The following is a 20,887-nucleotide window of genomic DNA, read 5'->3' on the forward strand; positions in this document are numbered from 1 at the left end:
ATGGTTGTGGAAGGAGGCAAAGCATTTTACCTATGCCTCCATCTTGGCCAGAAGTCTCCTGTTTTGTTCTTAATTGACTTCAAGTATTCTATTTATCTTTTCACAGAACAAGCTGCTCCCAGCAGGCTGCGCAATCAGAATGCAGTCAGCAGATCAGCCTTGGTGAGTGGGAGTCACACTGCTGAGACCATGTGGCTCCATCCAGTGGTCACATTGAGCAGGGACTCCATGAGCAAGCCTTGCAGGGCTGGGGAGAGGCTAAGTGACACCATTTGTCAAGGTCTCTCCCTCACCCAAGTACAAGCAGCCCCACCACACAGATACCCTCTGCTGGCATTGCCGCCCACACCCGTATCTCCACCTAATCCGCCCATGGCATGAGGTCCATGAGCACATCTCTCCCCCACATCTCAGTTCCTGGGTCATTTTCCTCAGTTCCTGCCCCACTAGCCAACCCTTTGGCCATTGTCCTGGGTCACTCATGCCCTACTCAGGGGCGTCTCTCACACACCTGTCCCAGGGGTCAGCCCAGGTTTGATTCCTAGTCCTGGCATGACAGCCATTCCCAGCGCCATTCAGGAGTCCGCTCCCAGGCTCACTGCTCTTGCTTTAGAGTCTCTTTTTATGTCTCAATCACAGAAATAAATTTTATTGGATTTTTATAAATTGCAGAAATTATTTCAACTCAGCAGTTCTAAAATCTTTCAGTAAGAATAATTCTATGTTGGCTTAAAAGAACTATTTCAAAAATCCAGAAAAGTATCCTTTCATGAAGGACCACACCCATGGAGAGAGGTAGACAAATCGTAATTGCACAGTGAATTCTCACAAAGGGAAAGTTGGTATAAACATACCCAGGGAACATTCCAGCACCCAGTGAGCTCACTTGAATGTTATTCGGTCATAAACTGCCCCCCCCCATCCTGGGTAACCACTGTGTTGATTTCTGATACCATAGATGAGTTCTGTCAACTTTTCAAAGAATGAAATATTACAGTGGACGCACTCTGTACCAGGCTCTCACTCAGCATTCTGTCCCAGGTCTCATTCCTATGGCTGTTAGTGGCTGTAGTTTATTCTCTCTCATGACTACAAGGGGTTTAATTATGTGAATAGTCCACACTTCTTGTCCTCTACTGCTCATGCGCATTTGGGTTATACTCAGATTTTACAAACTGTGCTACTATGAGTAATTTCTTCATATTATTTGGCACACATATGTATGCATGCCAATGGGGTATACAACTAGAAGTGAAATGCTGGTCTTAGGGTGAGTGAATGTTTGGGTGTAGTAAGTACTGTTGTAGCATTTTTCAAAGAATTTGAGTCAAGGCTCTCACACTGGTAATAATGAGAGATAGAATCAGTCCAAAAACTTGCCAAGAATTGATTTTGTCTGAGTTTCATTTTTGCCATTCTGGAAGTTGTGCAGTGATATTACATTATGGATTAATCTGAATTTCCCCTCAGACTAAAACTGTTGGGTAATTTTCATAAATTTATGTAAATATCTGTAATAAGATGATGGACTGGACTAACTGTTAAAGACTGAATGGGACTGTAGCAATGTGCCAGCATCTTTTAACTGTTATACTTTTTCCTATTAATGGATGTGGTCAAAGACCTGTGGTATAATAAAAAAATACAGCAAATCCTCACTTCTTGAACTTAATTCATTCTGGAAGGTTATTCCAGAAGTGGTTTGTTTGAAATACCAATCATACAGGTGACTGATCACACAGGTATCAACATGAAAGGGTTGTCGGGTCAAGAATCAAAAATTTGTTTGACAACTGAGACATATTTTCCATAAACTACTTGGTCGCGAATTAAATTGTTTAAGATGGGAGATGTTTGAGAGCTGCGATTTGACTGTATTTTGTTTTGTTACTGGTTCCTGGCACAGAGCTCCTAGAATCCTTGGAATCTCCTGGGTGACAAGGATGTTAATAAGCTGGCCCTTGGCTGAGGGTCCTGGATAGTTTCAGGATGGGGCTGGTCACCAAAAAGACCAAGTTTGATCAGAGGGAACATCCAGCCTCACTGCCAACCTCTGGGGGGAGGGGCAGGAGTTTGAGTTCAATAACCAATGGCCAATAATTTAATCAACCTTGTCTATATAGTGAAACTTCCATAAAACTCCCTAAGAAGACTTCCAGCCAAGATGGAGGCCTAGAGAGACACGTTGCATCTCCCTCCACAATTAAGAAGGAATACAACTACCTCAAAACTAGAGACAATCAGAAATTTCTGAAAATTGAGCTGCATGGAAATCCAACAAACAAAGATATAAAAAAGAAATACTCATCCAGACAGGTAGGAGGGGCGGTGCCAGGGCAGAGAGGACACAGTGTGGTGGTGGCAGCAGCGGTGGCAACAGCAGGCTGGAGGAAAGAGCAGTTACATGTTTTAAAAAGTAGGGAGGACACCTGGGGAGTGCTCCCAGCACCAGACAAAACCACACAGCTCATGGTTCCAGCACTGGGGGAAAAAAGCCTCATTGCTTCTGACTGTGCAAACCAGTGGGGGTTGGAGTGGAGGAAGAAACTGCTGGTCTCTCAGCAGAGTTCACTTGTTTAAAGAACCTCCATGGTCCTAGAATGTCTTCAGACCCATCCACTCCGGGAACGATGGCCAGGGCAACAGCTAGAGTGGCACCAGTCCCATACAGGAAGTGGGAGGAATACCTGGAAAAAGGACAAGTGTTGAGCAAGTGGCATTGTTCCCTCTCAGAATCCTCCCCCACATAGAGTGCCACAATGTGGTGAAATGGGTCACCTGTACAGACAAATATCTAAGGCTCCACCCCTTAAAGCATAACAGGTGCAACAGCTCTACCTAAGACACAGAGGCAAACAAACACAGAAGCTTGTCAAGATGAGGAGACAGAGAAGTATGGCCCAAAAGAGGGAACAGATCAAGGTTCCAGTGAGAGAACTAAGTGACAAGGAGGTAGCCAACCTAACAGACAAGGAGATAGCCAACCTAACAGACTCAGAGTTCAAAACATGGGTGATAAAGATGCTCACAGGCTTGACAGATATTCTTAAGTATGGCAAATGCATAAGGGAAGAAGTGAAGGCTATGCTAAAAATAACAAAGGAAAATCCACACAAAACCAATGGTGAAGGGAAGAAAACCATGGTTCAAGTCAATGATTTGGAATGTAAGGAAGAAAAAAACAGTCAACCAGTGCAGAATAAGGAAAAAAGAATTGAAAAAAATGAGGTGAGGCTTAGGAACCTCTGGACAACTTTAAACATACCATCATCTAAATCATAGAGGTGCCAGAAGGAGAAGAGGAAGAGCTAGAAATTGAAAGCTTATGTGAAAAAATAATGAAGGAAAATTTCCCAAATTTGGCAAAGGAAATAGACATACAAGTGCAGGAAGCACAGGGAGTCCCAAAGAAACTAGACTCAAAGAGAACCACACCAAGAAACATCATAATGAAAATGCCAAAGTTTCAAGATAGAGAATCTTAAAAGCAGTAGGAGAAAAACAGAGAGTTACTTACAAATGGGGTGCCTCTAAGATTATCAGCTGATTTCTCAAAAGAAACTTTGCAGGCAAGAAGGCACTGGCAAGAAGTATTCAATGTGATGAAAAGCAAGGACCTACAACCAAGATTACTATACTCAGGAAAGGTATCATATCATTTAGAATGGAAGGGCAGATAAAGTACTTCCCAGATGAGGTAAAGCTAAAGGAATTCATCATCACCAAGCCATTATTATATGAAATGTTAATGGGACTTATTTAAGAGAAAGAAGATCAAAACTATGAACATTAAAATGGCAACAAACTCACAACTATCAACAACTGTATCTAAAAAATAAAAACAAAATCCAACTAAGCAAACCATAATAGGAACAGAATCATAGGTATGGGGATCATTCGGAGGATTATCAGCTGGGAGGGGGAAGAGGGAGAAACGGGGAAATGGCGCAGGGACTAAGAAGCATAATTGGTTGGTACAAAATAGACAGGAGGAAGTTAAGAATAATATAGGAAAGGGTGAAGCCAAAGAACTCATATACACAACCCATGGACATTAACTAAGGGGGGTGGAATTGCTGGAGGGTAGTGGGGTACTGGGCAGAGGCAAGCAAAGGGAAAAAAATTGGGACTACTATAACAACATAATTGATCAAATATACTTAAAAAAAAAAAAAAAACAACGCCCCCCCCAAAAAAACCCTAAAAATGAGGTTCAGAGGGCTTCTGAATTGTGAACATACCCACATGCTGGCGGTAGGGTGACACCTTCCAACTCCATGGCGACAGAGGCTTCAGCACTGGGGACTCTTCCCCACCTCATCCCATGTCCCTCTTCACTGGCTGCTCACTTGTGTTGTTTATAATAAAATGTAATAGTAAGCATGGTATTTTCCTGAGTTCTGTGAGTGGATATAGCAAATTAATGAACTTGGTGGGGGACCCCTAACTTTTGTAGCCAAGTCAGACAGAAGTGCAGGTAACACAGGGGCCTGAACTTCAGACTCGGTCTGAAGGGAGGGCAGTCTTGTGGGACGGAGCCCTGACCGCATGGGGACTGAAGCTACCTCCAAGTAGTTTGCGTCAGAATTGAATTGAATTGTAGGAAACACAGCTGGTGTCTGAGAATCAGAGAACTGGGTGAGTAGAGGAAAAAAATCCCTCACCATCCCACAGAGAAATTCAGAGTAAGAGCAAGCAAGTGACCCTCTACCTGGGATGTCATTTATTGGTCATATGTTCTTCCAACCAAACCCGAGTGCCTGTAATGTACCAACGTTCCAGTCTCAGATATTTACTCCAATAATTGAAATGTGTCTTTCTTTTCCATCCCTCAGTCGAGCACCCGAACTCTATTCCTACATGGCAAGATTCCATGGTTCCCCCCTCCATCCCCCACAAGCATGCATCTCCTAAACTCTAAGAAGACTTGCAACCAGGGGAAAAATGGGCAGCAGCAGCTCATCCTGGGCTTACCCCTTGACTGTCCCCAAGGGCCTCTTTTTTCTGGCTCTCCAATGAACTGACAGCTGCCCTGCCTAATCTCCTGTTGCTTCTTCTATCCTAGGCCCTTCCTTGTTTCACTGTCCCCAGCTTTAATAAATGTCCTCTCAAAGAAAGAAGAGCCTTGGTGGGAGGCAGAGACTATGTCCCTTCATGGATGAGGGAAACCTATGTCCCACAACATTTGTACATCAGGACATGGCTCGAGGCTCCACCAATCAGGTGACCACATGCCGGACTCCGCATAAGGATCCGGGACTCAGAGAGCCTGGGCCTGCACTGGCAAGGGTGGTGGGAGTGGCAATAAGTGTCCAGGTGCCGAAGCAGAGACAGCAGTCCTCACCGCAGGGCCCAGGGCCTAGCATCAGGGGAGTCAATGGTGTGAGCGGTGACATCTGTGCCCAGGAGCAGGGCAGTGGGTCCCATGTGGGACCCAACCCAGACTGGACTGTGGATTGTTCCTGGCTGTGCAGCCTTTAGTCTGTTCTGCAGCTTTCCCCAAAATAGCATTAGAACCCAATATCATATGTATACTGTTTTATATGCAAATTAGAAAAATTGGGATTCCATTGTTTGCTCCAAGATATATATCTGGGGAACAGTCTCAGAGAGTAAGCATTGGGAGATTTTATTATGCTGACCCAGGGTCCTTCCTAAATCTTCCACCTGACGCTACACCATGGTAGAGAATGACATGTCACTCCCAACATCATGTCTCATAATTGACAACATCTGTCCTCCCTCTTCTAAGGGAAAAAAAACCCTTTAAGTGTGGATTTAAGACCCCTCCACACCCTGAGCTCTGTCATTGACCTCAGGGCTTCCCCTCTGGTTGAGCCTAGGATGGCTTGTGGGGCCCCTTACAAAGCCCCCAGTCCTCTCCCAGAGCCACTGTCTCAGAGAAGTAGGCACCAGGCCAGGAAGGCGTATGTAACAAGCCCTGCAGGTGAGGCTGACACACAGCCACATGGGAACCCTCGTCTGGGATCGTGTTACTAAATGTGTGACCCGAAGACCAGCAGCATCAGCGCCCGCCTTGTTATAAATCCAGAACCTCACTCCGCTCCAGACTTTCTGAGTCTTAACAAAGTGTGAGGGTAATGCCTGCACACAGCAGAGTGTGGGGCTCCGCGGTAGAGTTGCCTTCTAGACAGGGAGGCAGAGCTGTGCAGTCGGCTCTGATGTGTGGTCCCATCATCACTCAGCATGGGGGGCCTGGGATCAGTCCTTCCTTTGTCTCTCCCTTGGTGACCTTACACAAGCTCAAGAGTTTAAACATCATTTATATGTGTTGCCCGCAAGTCTGTTTGCCCAGCTGACACATCACCCCATTTCCAGACTCGGCTGTCCCCACTGCCAACAGATGGCTCCCTAGTATCTCTGACAGACACCCCAGCCCCCACACCTCTGAACATGAAGCCTGTGACATCTCCTCACATGCGCTGCTTCCAGAGTCTTCCCCATCTCTGCTGATGGCAACTGTCTCTCTGCTTATAGCCTCTGAGGTTTTTGGTGACCTTGGCTCCACCCCTCATACCCCAGATTCACCATCAGGAACGCTGTAAAGCCCCCGTCAGAAGGCATCCGGAATCCCCCCCCACGCCCACTGTCTCAGCAGCTCACCCAGGGAAGCATCTCCAGTCCGGAGCCCTGCACAGGCTCCTCCTGTGTCCCCACTGTCTCCCCCACCTCCCAAGTCTGCTCTCAGCACAGAAGCCACAGCGATCCTTCACAGGGGACGTCAGGCCATGTCCCTCTCCTGCCCTCAGCGGCCCTGTGACTCCCACCTTACTCAGAGTAAGTCCGTGCCCTCCCAACGCCCTCCAGGCCCACGTGGTCTGGCTGCGCCTCTGTCTCATCTCCGTTACTCTCTGCTCCATTCCCACACCGCCCTCCACCGCTCCTCACTCTTCCCAGACACCAAGCACTCCCCTACCCTAGGGGTTTGTACTGCCCCAGCCTGGACAGAACTCCCTCCACGCATCCTCTTGGATAACCCCTCACATCCTTCAAATCTTCCCTCAAGTTCACCTTCCTAGTGAGGACCCCACTGACCACCCAAGTCCAACAGCCATCTTCCTTGTCCCCACAGCCCACACTGGGAGTTGCCTTTCCCTCTGCACTTTCCCAGATCACTTGCCCTCCTAACAAAGACACTTCCTGGTTACTGTGCTCCACATGGCCAACAGTGACCCTGATTAACTCGGTGATGATCCCAATGCAAACAGTGCCACACACCTGTCACACAGCCTATTGGTTCATGAATGGTCAGTGCAGGGAACCTCCCTATGCTAGGCAGTGTCGTTATTAATGTGGCCTCAGACCACAGCTGTTCTGTGGCAGCTACGGCACCAGGTGCAGACGTTGACATCAATGCACCTGCTTTCTCCCACAGCCCTGCTCCCCCTAAATCTAAAGTGGACTCTGCTCTGCGAATCCCGGGGTTTGCACTGGAGCCAGCACTAGCGCGAAGGGCAGGGAGGGAGCACAGGTGAGCAGAGTAGAATTTCAATAGGAACTTATCTGAGGTGAGAAATTATGGGTCCCAACTCTGCTCATTCCAGATTTGGGTTCCTTTGAGAGTTTAGGAAAAGATGGGAAGACTAGTCAAGCCCTAGAAGCTGGTGAGGGCAAGGTGAGTCTGAAAGTTCATCTCTCGGGTTCCACAGACTGCTGTGTGTAGGGACCACCTGGGCCTTTTGGGGACAATGACACCTCCTGCTGCTGCCAGACAGGGGACACCCAGAGGAGAGTGAGACCAAGACTCCTAACAAGAATAAAAACAGTCATATTGCTCTATAGAGATAAACAAACAACAAATAAAGACCCAGAAGATGGGGGCTGAGGGTCAGACCCAGGCCTGAGCTCTGGATAACTCAGCTGCATGAAGACTTTGCTGCCCACAGTCCTGGAGATGTTCTTTATTGGGACAGTTTACATGGCCTGGGTGATGTTGGGTCCCTGTGATCGCAGGTCCTGGTGGACTAGGTTCTACTGAAGGAACAAGAACAAAGGGGCAGAAGGGTGACCCAGTCAAGGAGTGGCTACATTCATGACCACGGCGCACTGAGCACCGACTGCATACTGGCCCCAACCACACTTGGTCCTCACAGCCTCTCCTGTTCCTGCAACAGACTCAACACAGCAAACACACAGGTTCTGGAAACTTCTTGATGCTTCCATTTATTTCCTCTCAAACTTTAGACTCTTCTATTTTTAATTAATGTATCAACCACTCATGGCAAGAATTGAAAAAACAAATTTACTAGTACATCCTAAGTCTTATTTCAATAAGGGAGTAAGAAGCCGCAGCTCAATGCACCAGGAAGTAAAGACAGAGATGGGGAGGGCCCAGCCCCGCCTCTGCTGGAACAGGAAAGTGAGGGGAGGGGGTGTGGTGGGCAACGGTGGGCCAGCTCCCACTTCCTCACATTATGCTGATAGGAACGCAGACATTCAGATGTCAGTTGCAGAAAGAGAAGTGAGAGGTTCCTGAGGTCACAAACAGGTTTGGTGGGTGTGTGCGTGTGTGAAGAATCTTCCATCGCTTATTGCCAGACAAGGCAGCTATCTCATGCTGTGGAAGATAATAATCATGAACAAATTCAGGTTAGCTGCTGCAGGTGGTGACGTTGTCCAACAGTCCATTTTGTGTTCAAAGTGTCCCAGAGAATCTCCATTACCCTGTCCTGTCTCCTCTCCCCCAACCCCTCTCCATGTCAGGGTCTCACCTTTACAAGCCCTGAGAGACACATCAGAGCCCTGGGCACTGTCACTGCCTGGGTAGTACAAAACAGGACCTGGTCAGAACCCAGGACAGGAGACTAAAGGAGGAACTATGGAGGGGGAATGAGGTCCCCCATGGGCTCCTGTTTGTACCAACACAAGGTCTCAAAGGTCACCCCCTCCATACTCACTGGCAGCCTGAGCGTAGTTCCGTCCTTTTCCACCTGTGGGAAGAAAACATCCTGTGAGAGACCAGGGACGAGGCAGGGCCATGAAGTCCTAAAGGAAGCCCTAGTCCTGGACCCCAGAGAAGTTTCCAGAACTGTGGCTACAGACACAGGGTAGAATCAGGAAACCTAAGAAAAGTACATGTGCAGTAATTGAACCAATGCCCTCCTGGAGGTCTGTCCGCAGCAGTTACCCCATTTCTGACCTGTGACTGTTGGGAACCAGGTCCCCATCACTAGAATCATCCAGGTGATCAAATGTCCCTTACATTCACACCTGCCTTACTAAAGTGTAACTGTGAGTAAACAGGCCCCCAGACTGGCAAGCACCCGGGTGATGCTGCTGCTTCCCTTAATAAAGCAGGACACATGTCTACCTGGGCTTGAAACCCCCAGCAGGACAAGAAACTGAGACCCCACCCTTCCCCTACCTGAACGCTTTCTCCTCCACATCACAGCTCCAGCTGCCACAGCTACAACGACCAGGCCAACAAGGACGCCTATGATGATGATGATGGTGGTGGTGGTGGTGGTCTGAGGCGGCGGCTCTGGAAAGGGACAGGAAGGTGAGGGTCCTGACCCCCCAAGCCCCAGCCCGACCCTGATGAGGTCCTCCAGAGGTCCCCGCTTCCCTGGGAAGAGGCTCTGTGCCCACGTGCCCCCCTCACCCCATCTCAGGGTCCGGGGCTCGGCCAGCCCTTCGTGCTGCACGTGGCACGTGTATCTCTGCTCCTCTCCAGGGGGCACCACCTTGGCCGCCCACTTCTGGAAGGTCCCGTCCCCTGCAGGCCTGGTCTCCACAAGCTCCATGTCCTGGGTCTGGTCCTCCCCGTCACGCTGCCAGGTCAGGGTGATCTCCGCAGGGTAGAAGCCCCGGGCCCAGCACCTCAGGGTGACCTCATGCTCAGAGATGGGGTGGTGGGTCACGTGTGTCTTTGGAGGATCTGAGGGGAAGCATGAGAAAATTCAGTGTCATGGGACACCCCAGCAGCACTATGTGACCATCCTGAGAATGGACAGGACAATGGGGTCCGGGAGGGAGCGCCAAATCCCGACACCAGCCTGGACAGCGTCATCTGAGATTTACTTCCAGTCTTTAGAAAGTTCTAGAATAAGCATGACACAGCCCCGGGAAGGAGGCTGGTCTCTGAGGGGAGAAAAGGCATTTCTGGTCCAGACCCGGGTGGAGGCCACGTGACTCAGAGCCGCCCGGGTCACACCTGAGACACCGGGTGTGGGGCGGGGACAAGGCCTGAGAGAGAAAGTCCCCGTGGGCCTCGGAGCCACTGCCAGAGTCAAAGGGAACCGCTGATCAGTTATTTCCAGGTTGTTCCCCTGCGCCCCCGGAGGGACGGCACCCCGGAGTGTCCCTGAGCGGAGGTGGGGGTCACTCTCTGGTCCCGGATCTGAAAACCCAGGCGGACCCCGTCTCCCGACCGAAAGCAGCGGGGACTCTGACGCTGACCCCATTCCCGTCTCCTCGCTGGAGCCCCGGCCCCGGGGGAGGGGAGGCCCCGCGGCCCTGGTACCTGCGCGCTGCAGCGCCTCCTTCGCCTTCTCCAGGGCCCGTAGGAGCGACTCCGTGCACCGGCCCCTCACGTAGCTCTCCGTGTGCTCCGCCACACCGGCCGCCTCCCACTTGCGCCGGGTGATCTGAGCCGCCGTGTCGGCCGCGGTCCAGGTGCGCAGGTCCTCGTTCAGGGCGATGTAGTCGGCGCCGTCGTAGGCAAACTGCTCATAACCGCGGAGGAGGCGCCCGTCGGGTCCGATGTCGCAGCCGTACATCCACTGGAGGGTGTGAGACCCTGACCCCGCCCCGCGGTCAGCCGCGCCCCCGGGTGAGCCCCGCCCCCCCCGCGGGGACTGACCCAAAACCGAAAGTGCTACCGGGTCAACGTCCCCGCCGGCTCCTCCCGGGTAGGGTGTCGGGGGTCCCGCAGCCTCGGGGAGAAGCTCGGACGCGGCCCCTCAGGCGACCCCCGCCCGCCCGTGGGGATGGGGGTCGGGACGGGCCGGCCCCGCGTGCTCACCGCCGTCGCTCTGGTTGTAGTAGCCGCGCAGGGTGTTCAGGTTCACTCGGTAAGTCTGCGCGGCTTCCTTAAAGTTCCTTGTGTTCCGGTCCCAGTACTGCGGGTCCTCCTGCTCCACCCACGGCTGCTCCATCCACGGCGCCCGCGGCTCTGCCCTCGGGTCCGCGGCGTCGCTGTCGAACCGCACGAACTGCGTGTCGTCCACGTAGCCGACGCCGATGAAGCGGGGCTCCCTGCCGCCGGGCCGGGACACGGAGGTGTGGAAATATCTCAGGGAGTGGGGACCTGCGGGCGGGGCGGGGCTGAGACGGGCCACCCTTCCTCCCGGCGCGGGTCCCTGTCGGTGGGACAGGAGGGGGAGGGCCGGGGAGACGGAAAAGGGGGGACGGGACGGGCGTGGGGTCGGGGCCGTGGGTGGTGGAGACGCGCCCTCCCCGGGGTCCTGCCCGCGCCGAGTCCCCCGCGCCTCCCCCGCAGAGGCCGATCCCTCCGACCCCGCGCTCACCCGCCCAGGTCTCGGTCAGGGCCAGCGCCCCCCAGAGCAGCAGGAGGAGGCTCGGGGGCCTCATGACCCGCACCCTCAGGGTTTGGGGAGGATCTGATGCCGGGCGGGTCCCCCGAGACCTTATAACCGGGAACGGCGGTGACGCTGATTGGTGTCTCTAGAAACCGGACACCAATGAGAGTGACAACTGGGGATGCGTCATGAGTATCCAGGAAGGAGGCCCCGACACAGGTTGTGAGAGGGAGAGTGAGACCGGGGAGACGGGGACTCCCCAGCACTGGGCTTCCCCGCCCCAGACTCCGCCCTCGGGCTGAGACCCTGAGAACCGGGCCTGGGACCTGGGACCTGACCCCCCTCCTGCTCTGAGAGTCTTTGCCACCCTGTGTCCTTGTGTCCTGGCCCAGGGTCTGTGTGAGGAAACCAGGGAGAGACCACCAGGTGGGCCCAGCCCCCTTTCTTCACCTTCTGTTCCCGGAATCCCTCTCCCTGAAATGGACTCTCTGCCTCCCACCCCTTATCGCTCCCCCCGGACTCCTCTAGAAAAAACTCATCCCAGGGAACTTGATGCCAGAGAGGAGCTCACGCTGGGAACAGGGGCGGGCGGAGGGACAGGGGCTTTCCCTCTGATCCTGGAGAAATTGTGCCTGGAAACACCTGATGGAGATTCTCAGCTCCGGCTCCTGGTTATCTACGAACTGCAGTGGGGACACGATCTTGGAAACCCGACACCAGGAAACTCGTCTGTGAAGAAGTGGTTTTGGCCCCTTGGTACAGAAATGTGTCTAAACAGCCCTGCAGTCAGACTCACAGAGCCCCTGAATTCCACTTCCCACACAGTGAGTGTGTGATTAGGGATTGGTACATTGTAAAATGCCCTTCACTCCGAGCCCTAAGTGTGTCCCTGTGAGTCCCGCGTCCTCAGTACAAAGAAGCCCGGGAAGCAGTGTGTTGCTGTGCGTTTGAACAGGAGCGTGTGCAGCTCAGAGCTGCAAGGGCTCCGTGCGGTCACCCACATGAAGGAGAGAGAGCAGGCGGGTGGGGGAGGCGTCCTAGACCCAGGGCAGGGTGAGGGAAGTTCAGAGAGGGTGTGGGGGACCCTGGAACCTGTCAGCCTCCAGAGGAGCAATGGCTCTGCCTCAGTTTCCCTGCTGTTCTGTCTTTGACAGGAAGAAGCCTGTGAGAAGCGAGGTCCCAGAGCAAAGGGGCAGCACATTAAAGCACAGCATTGGGGACCTAAGTCAGTCACAGTCCCTCAGGCAGAGGGTCTGGGTCTCATTCTCATGCTGCCATGTGATCTAATGGAGGAAGAAAAATGACAAGAGAGCACATGGAAGCACTGCTGGGCCAACACCTTTAAGTGGACGAGAAGGGATGAGGCGTGGAGCACCAGCCCGGGGACTGGCTCTGGCTGAGAGTGTGGGCAGCTCACCTGCGTGCGTGAAGGTCTCCAAGTAGCTGGTGCTGGAACTCTGTCAAAATTGTTGTCTAATGTGTTTGGTTTTCTCAGTGAAGCAGGAGACAAGGTCACTGGCAGTGATAAGACGGGGAAGGAGGGTGGACGCTTGAGCAGAGGAGGGGGGAGACTGAGGGAGCCCTGCAGGGACAGGATGATGGAGGGCAGTGGTGTGGCCCCCCTCGTGGTCTGGGTCATGGTGTTAATGTGACAGCGTCAGCGTGGCTGAGTGGTTCTCCAGCCTCCTGTAGCTGGTGGGGCAGGCGCAGGGCAGGCAGAGGTAGAGTCAGCGGCTGTGTAGTTTCTTCAAACAGGTGTGACAGAGCAAAGGGGACCCAAGGGAGGGACTGAAATGACATCTCATGGAATTGAAGAGGATGGAGGAGAGGACATTGAGGGGTGAGGAACAGGGAATAGATGGTGGGATCGTAAACTGGGATCCCAGTGGGGTCAAGGGATTGTTGGAGTTGATGCAGCACAGGGTGGACTCAGGCCTGAAAAAGGCTGATTTGAGATAAAAGGTTTGCTGCTCTTACATTACAACGTATGATCAAATAATTGTACCAGTGTTTCCAGAGCTGAGGCCACTCCGCTTTTAGGGTTTGTGTGGCGTCATTGGGCCCACCCAGCTAATCCAGGAGAGTCTCTCTACCTCTAGGTCCTTAACCTGAATTACATCACCCAAGTCCCTTTGCCATGGAAGGAAACCTGTTCACAGGCTCCAAGGAATAGGCTGGGCATCTTCTGGGGCCATTGTTCAGCCTTCCACATGTGATGATGTTGACGTCCCCGAGGATCAAGGAGGCAGCGCTCTGGGGAGGGTGACGGTGAGCCAGGAGCTAAGAGAAGTGGAGGATCGGCCTGGGGGTCCACAGGGAATTCCTATCATGAGGGGAGTGGGGGCTGCAATCTAATGACCAGTTATGAGGCATTAGGGTCGCCAGAGGAGAAAAGGTCAGAGCAGTTGAGGAGCAAGGACCCCACCCACCGCCATGCCCAGGGCACAAGGTCAGTGGGAGGGGAGACCCCCGTGGGAGAACTTCAGAGGGAGCCGCGCCCTCAGGGACCCCATTTCTGTCAGAGCCAGGAGGTGCAGGGACGTCCTGGGGGAGGCTGTGCGGGTTTGGCTGATCCTGGGCTGAGAGCTCCAGGCGTGGTGAGCCAGTTTCAGGAGTTGGGGTGGAGGGGGTGGGAGGAGACAGTGGTGTGTACGGAGCCTGTGAGATGAGCATTCAGGATGTTGGGGACCAGAGGTGACTGAGAAAAGCAGGGAAAGGAAAGGTGAGGTTTGTCCTTGTGGATTCAGGGCAGATGGTGAGTGTGAGAGGTGGTGGTGAGGGGAAGGTGGGAGGAGCAGCGTTTGGGGGTCTCACCTGGGCTCTGTCGATGGAGATGAGGAGGTTTGGGTGGTCGGGTCTTGGTTCCAGGCTTGACCCTGACTGTGGGTGCAGTGCCTGCAGGAGAGGAGGGGCTTAGAGGACGTGCATGAGTTCACTCTCTCTTTTTAAAAATCCTCACTCAAGGACATTCACTTTTCATTGCTTTTAGAAGAGAGGAAGGTAGAGAGGAAGGGAGAAAGGGAAACATCAATGTGAGAGAGAATCATTGATTGGATGCCTCCTGTACATGCCTGAACCTGGGATCATAACGTCAGGACTCGGGATCTAACCTGCAACCTTTCAGTTAGGCAAGGCCACTCCAACCAACTGAGCCACTCTGGCCAGGACATGAGTTTGCTCTTAACCCTGAGAAACTGCGTTGTGCTCACACTGGGTCTCAGTGTGACAGCTGCTGTTGGAGGTGTGACTTCTGGGGGTGCAGGTGTGACACTGGCACCTGGGCCCCTCTTCTGTCCTGCTGAGGGGACAGAAAGCCCAGGGGAGCCATGGTCCTTGTCCCAATAGTCCCAATGTGCATATCCACATGCGGAAGATGTAGACGTTGAGATGTTGTTCCCAAATAAGAAATTGTTTTATTTCAAAAATTGAGTTACAAAACAGAAACAGGGAGGAGATAATGTTTCTACTTCTCAGTTTTCCCTGGTGTTGCCGTCAAGGGGAAGGAGAGAGGGGTGCCTGAAGAGGGTGGGAACATCAGAGACGGTCCGAGGGCCCCCGAGTGCCCCTCTTCCCCAAATGAAAGACAGTGCAGGATAATGAAGAGAAGTTTATATTACTTTGACATTTGTATACAATTAGGAAGAGTTGTTTTCTTCAATGTAATATTATTTGAAGAGAAAAGTTACTTTTTAAGAGATGAATACTGAAGTATTTAGGGGTGTGAGTCATGGTGTAGGCAGGTGATTTTCAAATGTTTCAGTAAAAATTATAGAAAGATATTACATAAAGAAAATGTGACAAAATATTAAAATGATTAAATATAAGGTGAACATTATGTTATTCTTTCAAATTTTAGGTATCTTTTAGGTTAAAATTTTACAATGATTTGGAGATACTTTAGAAATGATAATGCATAATGATACAGGAAATGTTCACAATATAATGTTAATGAAAATTAGGCTTTAAGAGTGTGTGTGTGTGAGAATGTGTGTTAGTGTGTGTATATAGAATGTCAGTGTGTGTGTGTAACTGTGTCCGTGTGGGTGCAGTGTCTGTGTGTTGGTGTGTAACAGGGTGTGGGGACTCTGAGTGTGTCTTCACTTATCCATTCATTCAACAAATGTTTAAAAATCAGCTTTCAGGGCAGTGGAAACACAGCTGTGAAAATCAAATCCCTGTCCTTGTCCTCATAAAGCTTATATTCTCAAGGAGGGACAGGCAGTAAACAATGAAATCAATACGTGTGAACATGTGTGTTAGTGGGCTGGGTGTGAACAAAGGCAGAATGGGGTGGGTTAGAGGGAGTCTGGGGGTCCCCTGGGTGGGGGCAGTGCGGGGAGGGTCTCTCAGCGAGGACGCCTGGGGGGACTGTCAGGGAGGGAGGTGCCCCCTGGGTGACAGGTCAGGCCCCAGAGCAGCGGTGCGGTCTCTGAGGTGCGAACAGCCTGGGCCCTGTGCTGGGGGAGCACGGGGAGGACCTGAACCCGGCCCACCGCACGGCCACGGCTGTGCCACCTGGACCTGGACTGGAAAGGGTCTTGCAGTGAGAGGGACTTTAATGCAACATATTGTGCAAAGCTCACTCCACACAGTCCAAGGAGGTGAAGTGGGAAATTTCCTCCCTCCCAGACCCCAGGCACCCAGGCCCCCTGCCAGAGAGGAGCATGTTACCAATTTGTCATGTATCCTTCCTGAGGAAAACTTACACAGATGTTGTTATTGTTGCTACATCAAGGAGTCCTGTGAAAAACAGAGGAGAAGTAAGTGTTTCTTTTCGGTTTTTCTGTGTGTTGTCATCAAGGAGGTGTATAGAGAGGTCGCAGTGGGGAGATGGAAACAGCTCCTCTCCGTCAGCTCCTGTCGCATCCCCGACCTCGACACCTGCGGAGTCCAAGACTGCTCGGAAGCTATTGAACTTCATCCCTCCAGGGGTGCTCAGCCTTCAGGTCCACGTCTCTGACAAACTCAGAGGCAGACCCTCCCAGGGCGCCGTCAGCCTCCGGGAGCAACGCTGCGGCGCCCCCGTGTGGCCACAGGGCTGACGACAGAAGACCGCGCTCCCCTTTGTGGGCCCAGCCAGGACCTCCCAATGTCTCTCTCTGCTCCCAGCACTAGATCAGGGCTTTTATACAAGAGGGAGGCTCGTCCTCTGTCGGGTTCTGGGTGCAAAGTGTTTTCCAAAACTCACACTGACATTGATGTTTCCCCCCTCTTGAGTCACGATGGACTCAGCCTCAGGGAAGAATGGGGTCTCCAAGCTGTAACAGCTGGTTCCCAGGTCCAGGGTGGACCCCATGAACACACTAAGTGCCCTTAGTCTCCCAAATGGGACCTTGGACACCTAAGTCGCTGTCACTTGTTCCTGCCACTGCTTCTGGAGCTAGAGGACCCTACACCTGGAAATCAATCCAGCAAGTCTCAGAACATGGGATGGGGTGGGGGCTGGGGTGTCAGGTCTGGGAAGGAGAGGACGCTCCTGAGGAAGTCAGGATAAGGCGGAGGGAAGCACATCAGAGGGACAGAGGGTGCGTGGGGGCAAGAGGAAGGATCTAGAGAGGGGGGCATGGGGATGACTGGCCATCGGGACACAGTTTGTGTTTGGAGAGGGTCCTCTGGGTCATAAACAGCAAAGGGCTGTGCTGCCCCTGCAGGGAGGAGCCTTGGTCCCAAATTCCTGGGGTTTCCAGGGTCCCACTAACTGCGCTAGCACCTCCCTGCCATGTCTGTGCCCAGCCCTGAGCAGCAGACTGTTACAGCCTTCAGTGATCCCTTCCTCCCCAGCACAGGACAAGCCCTAGGTCCAGACCAGGGGGCCCCTGAGGACCAGGTGCTGAACGTGCATGTGGGCTGCACAGCACTGTGGCTGCGACGACCTCGGCACAGGGCCCAGGCTGCCCGTTCCCAGTGGCGGTCCCCACACCCTCCACAGCTCACTGCCCGAGGACTCTGGGATGCCCCCTCTTTTCTCAGTGGTGCCCCAAGCACCCCACCCTCAGACTGGACCCTTAAGGCCCTGCTCTCTGCTACCTGCAATCCGTGAACATGGGAACTCTGCAGTCTCAGCCTTAAATCTCATTTCAACCCCGACAACTCCCTAGGACCCTGGGGGTGCTGCAGCCTGAATGTTTGTGTCCTCAGAATCCATAGGTTGAAACCTAACCCCCAGTGTGATGGTGTTGGAGGTGAGGCCTTCGGGAGGTGACTAGGTCATGAGGGTGGAGCTCTTATAAATGAGACCCCAGAGCGCTCCCTCGCACTGTCCACCGTGTGAGGACACAGTGAGAAGGCAGCCGTCTAAGAATAGGAAGATGGCCCTCACTAGACACTGATCTGCGGGCACCTTGATCTTGGGCTTCTCAGCCCTCAGAACTGTGAGAAACAAATTTCTGTTATGTATAAGTCAGGCTGTGGCTTTGTTTTAGCACCCGAACAAACAGGGGAGCCACAGCCCAGGGGAGGCTTCCCCGGAGCCCCATGGGTGGCAGCTGAGCCACAGCTGCAATTTGAGCATCAGTAACCCAGGACCCTACAACCTAGATGGACCCCAGTCCCAGCCCAGAAGCCATGAGAGGCGGTTGGTGGCCAGGTGCCACCTGTCTGCTGTGCTCTGTGGTGAGACCAGAGTTGGGGGAGGCACTGAGAATTGTGATTGATGAGGGGCTCTGGCAATGGAGACCAGCTGGTAGGTAGCAAATGCACATGTCATAGGAGACCCTGTTATGGACTGAGTTGTGTCCCCAAAATTTGTATGTTGAAGCACCAACTCCCAATGTGACTGTATTTAGGGACAGAGCCTTTAAGGAGATCATTAAAGTTAAATGAGGTCTTGAGGTGCGGCCCTGATCTGAAAGGACAGTGAGGCTATAAGAGAAAAAGATATCAGATACCAAAACCCTCCTCTCCCCCATCTCTCTCCCTGCACACAGAGGGGAAAGGCCTGCTCCCAGCACTTATTCATTGATTCATTTATTCATTCATTCACTCATGAAAATTTAGTGAGTGCTTCAGTGCAAGACCTAGTGATCATTTAATGAAAACAAGCAACACACCAGATCTCCCAACAGGAGAGACAGATGATAATGAGAAACACTGATAGTAGTAAATTGCATGTCTGTGTTTCTGTTATTTGCCACTGGTAACAAGCAATCTACAATAAAACAACCTTTTGATTCTTTCCTGTTCTGTGGGTTGACTGGGCTCAGCTCTTCTGCTCCAAGTGACACAGGCTGGGGCTGCTGTCATTGGAGACCCAACTGGTCCAGAACATTCAAGAGGGTCCCTGACAGGACTCAGCTGGTGCCGGTTGTGGGCTGGGAGCTCCCTGGGGTTGTTAACCGGGTGGCCTAGGGCACCTTCTACCTGCTTCTCCACTTGGCTTGGCTGCTCCCAGCCGGGCACCTGCTTCCAGGAGGGCGTGTTCCAAGTGCACAGTCAGAAACCACAGGGCACCTCATGTCAGAACCTCAGCACTCAATCAGTGTCACCTTCCTCAGGTCCCCGTCATCAGAGCTACTCACGATCCAAGGGGAGGGAATCAGGCCCCACCTCTAGACAGGGGATGGCGAGGTCACATTACAAAAGAGCATGTGGGGTGGGGGATACTGTTGAGGCCATCTTTGGAAAAAGGAACCATCACAGCATGTTAGAAAGTGGTAGAAGATACAGAGAAAAAATAATTCACAGTAGACAATCAGTGCAAAATGATGGGAGAGGAGACACTTATTTATTTTCACTTTACAATTACAGTTGACAGTCAATAGTATTTATATTAGGGCCAGGTGTACAGCATAGTGATTAGACATTTACATAATTTATAAACTGATCCCTGATAAACGTGGTACCACTGGGCACCATACATGCTATGATAACATTATTGACTATATTTTCTATACTGTCCTTTACATCCCTGTGACTACTTTGTGACTGCCAATTTGAACAGTTTTTAAATGTTATATTATTGTTTTAACTTTTTTTTATAATCAAAGAAGTTGAACAGCTTAAATAAGAATTTTGGCTGTTTAAATTGTTTCTTTAGTACATCGTTCTCTTTTTTTGTTTGTTGGTTTTTGTTCAGGCTTTACTCAGCCCCTACTAAGGTGGCAGATTTGGAATTCTTATCCCCTCACCTTGGTCACCCAGCCTCTCCAACGCCACTTGCCTCTGGCAACCAGCAGTTTGTTCTCTGTATCTAAGTCTGTTCCTATTTTGTTTGTTCATTCATTTTGTTTTTTATTTTTATTTTTTATTTATTTATTTATTTTGTACATGTAGGCAGCCAAAGGAAGGCAAAGGAAATTACACATGACCCTCTGCCCTGAAAAGCTGAGGCATGCCGGATTGTATTCCAAGTTGCTACTTTCCTGAAGAGGGGCACTATTAGGCCCCTTGGAGAGGGAATCACCTTGGTTTCATTTTGTTTTTTAGATTCCACATATAAGTGGCTCATCTCACTTAGCATAATACTCTCTAGGCCCATCCATGTTGTTTCAAATGGTAAGATTTTGTTCTTTTTATGGCTGAGAATGTTCCACTGTATATACCTACCACACCTCTATCCAATACCATTTTGGTCAGAGAAGATGCCTGATATGATTTCAATCTTCTTAAATTTATTGAGACTTGTTTAGCGGCCTAGCATGTGGTCTATCCTGGAAAACATTTTTTGTGCACTTGAAAAGATGTGTTTATGTTCTACTGCTTTAGAGTGAAATGCTAAAAAACATCAAGAAATCCATCAGGTTCAGTGTGTCATTTAAAGCTACTGTTTCCTTGTTGATTTTCTGTCTGGAAGATCTATCCATTGATGACAATGGGGGTGGAAGTCCCGTTCTGTGACTGTATTACTGCCAGTCTCTCCCTGTGTGTCCATCAGTATTTGCTTTATACACGTATTAGGTGCTCCCATGTTGGGTGCATAAGTGTTTACAAGGGTTATAGCCTCTTGTTGGACTGATCCCTTTATCACTATGAAGTGTTCTTCTTTGTATCTTATTATATATAGCCTTTGTTTTAGTCTATTTTGTCTGATAGAAGTGTTACTACCCCACTTTTTGTTTCTTTGTTTCTATTTGCATGAAATCTCTTTTCCATCCCTTAACTTTCAGTCTGTGTCTCTCAGTCTGAAGTGGGTCTTGTGCACAGCCTGTGTGTGGGTCTTGCTGTCTCATCCATTCAGCTACCCTATGTCTTTCGACTGGAGCATTTAATTCATTTATATTTAAAGTGATTATTGACAGATATGTAATTGTTACCATTTTATTATTCATATTTATGTTTTTTCTTATAGTGTCCCTTGTGTGGGTGTGTGACCTCCTGTTGTAGTTGAGCCCTGATTGCTGCTGGCACATTTGTAGATGGGGCGCACCCTCAGGCTGGCTGCTGTGAGT

At 51.2% G+C, this 20,887-nt stretch overlaps 1 protein-coding gene and 1 non-coding gene across 2 annotated transcripts; both read right to left on the reverse strand.

The window, feature by feature from the left end:
- Window positions 1-8,423: 8,423 nt before the first annotated feature.
- LOC150006884 (saoe class I histocompatibility antigen, A alpha chain-like) lies at window positions 8,424-11,586 on the reverse strand. The gene is made up of 7 exons (XM_090282287.1): window positions 11,490-11,586; window positions 10,985-11,269; window positions 10,484-10,759; window positions 9,623-9,898; window positions 9,386-9,502; window positions 8,919-8,951; window positions 8,424-8,780 (listed from the first exon to the last, which is right to left on the reverse strand). Exons 1-7 carry the CDS (start codon window positions 11,551-11,553, stop codon window positions 8,569-8,571), a joined length of 1,263 nt encoding a protein of 420 aa, XP_090138413.1. The 5' UTR covers window positions 11,554-11,586; the 3' UTR covers window positions 8,424-8,568.
- Window positions 11,587-19,764: 8,178 nt separating this feature from the next.
- On the reverse strand, window positions 19,765-19,909 carry LOC150006885 (small nucleolar RNA SNORA67). Its single transcript, XR_016512118.1, has one exon. It is a non-coding gene; the product is annotated as a small nucleolar RNA SNORA67 (small nucleolar RNA).
- Between the last annotated feature and the right edge of the window lie 978 nt (window positions 19,910-20,887).

The sequence above is a fragment of the Furipterus horrens genome, unplaced genomic scaffold, assembly GCF_987537825.1.
Source record: "Furipterus horrens unplaced genomic scaffold, mFurHor1.1.pri manual_scaffold_6, whole genome shotgun sequence".
Classification (NCBI taxonomy): Eukaryota; Metazoa; Chordata; class Mammalia; order Chiroptera; family Furipteridae; genus Furipterus; species Furipterus horrens.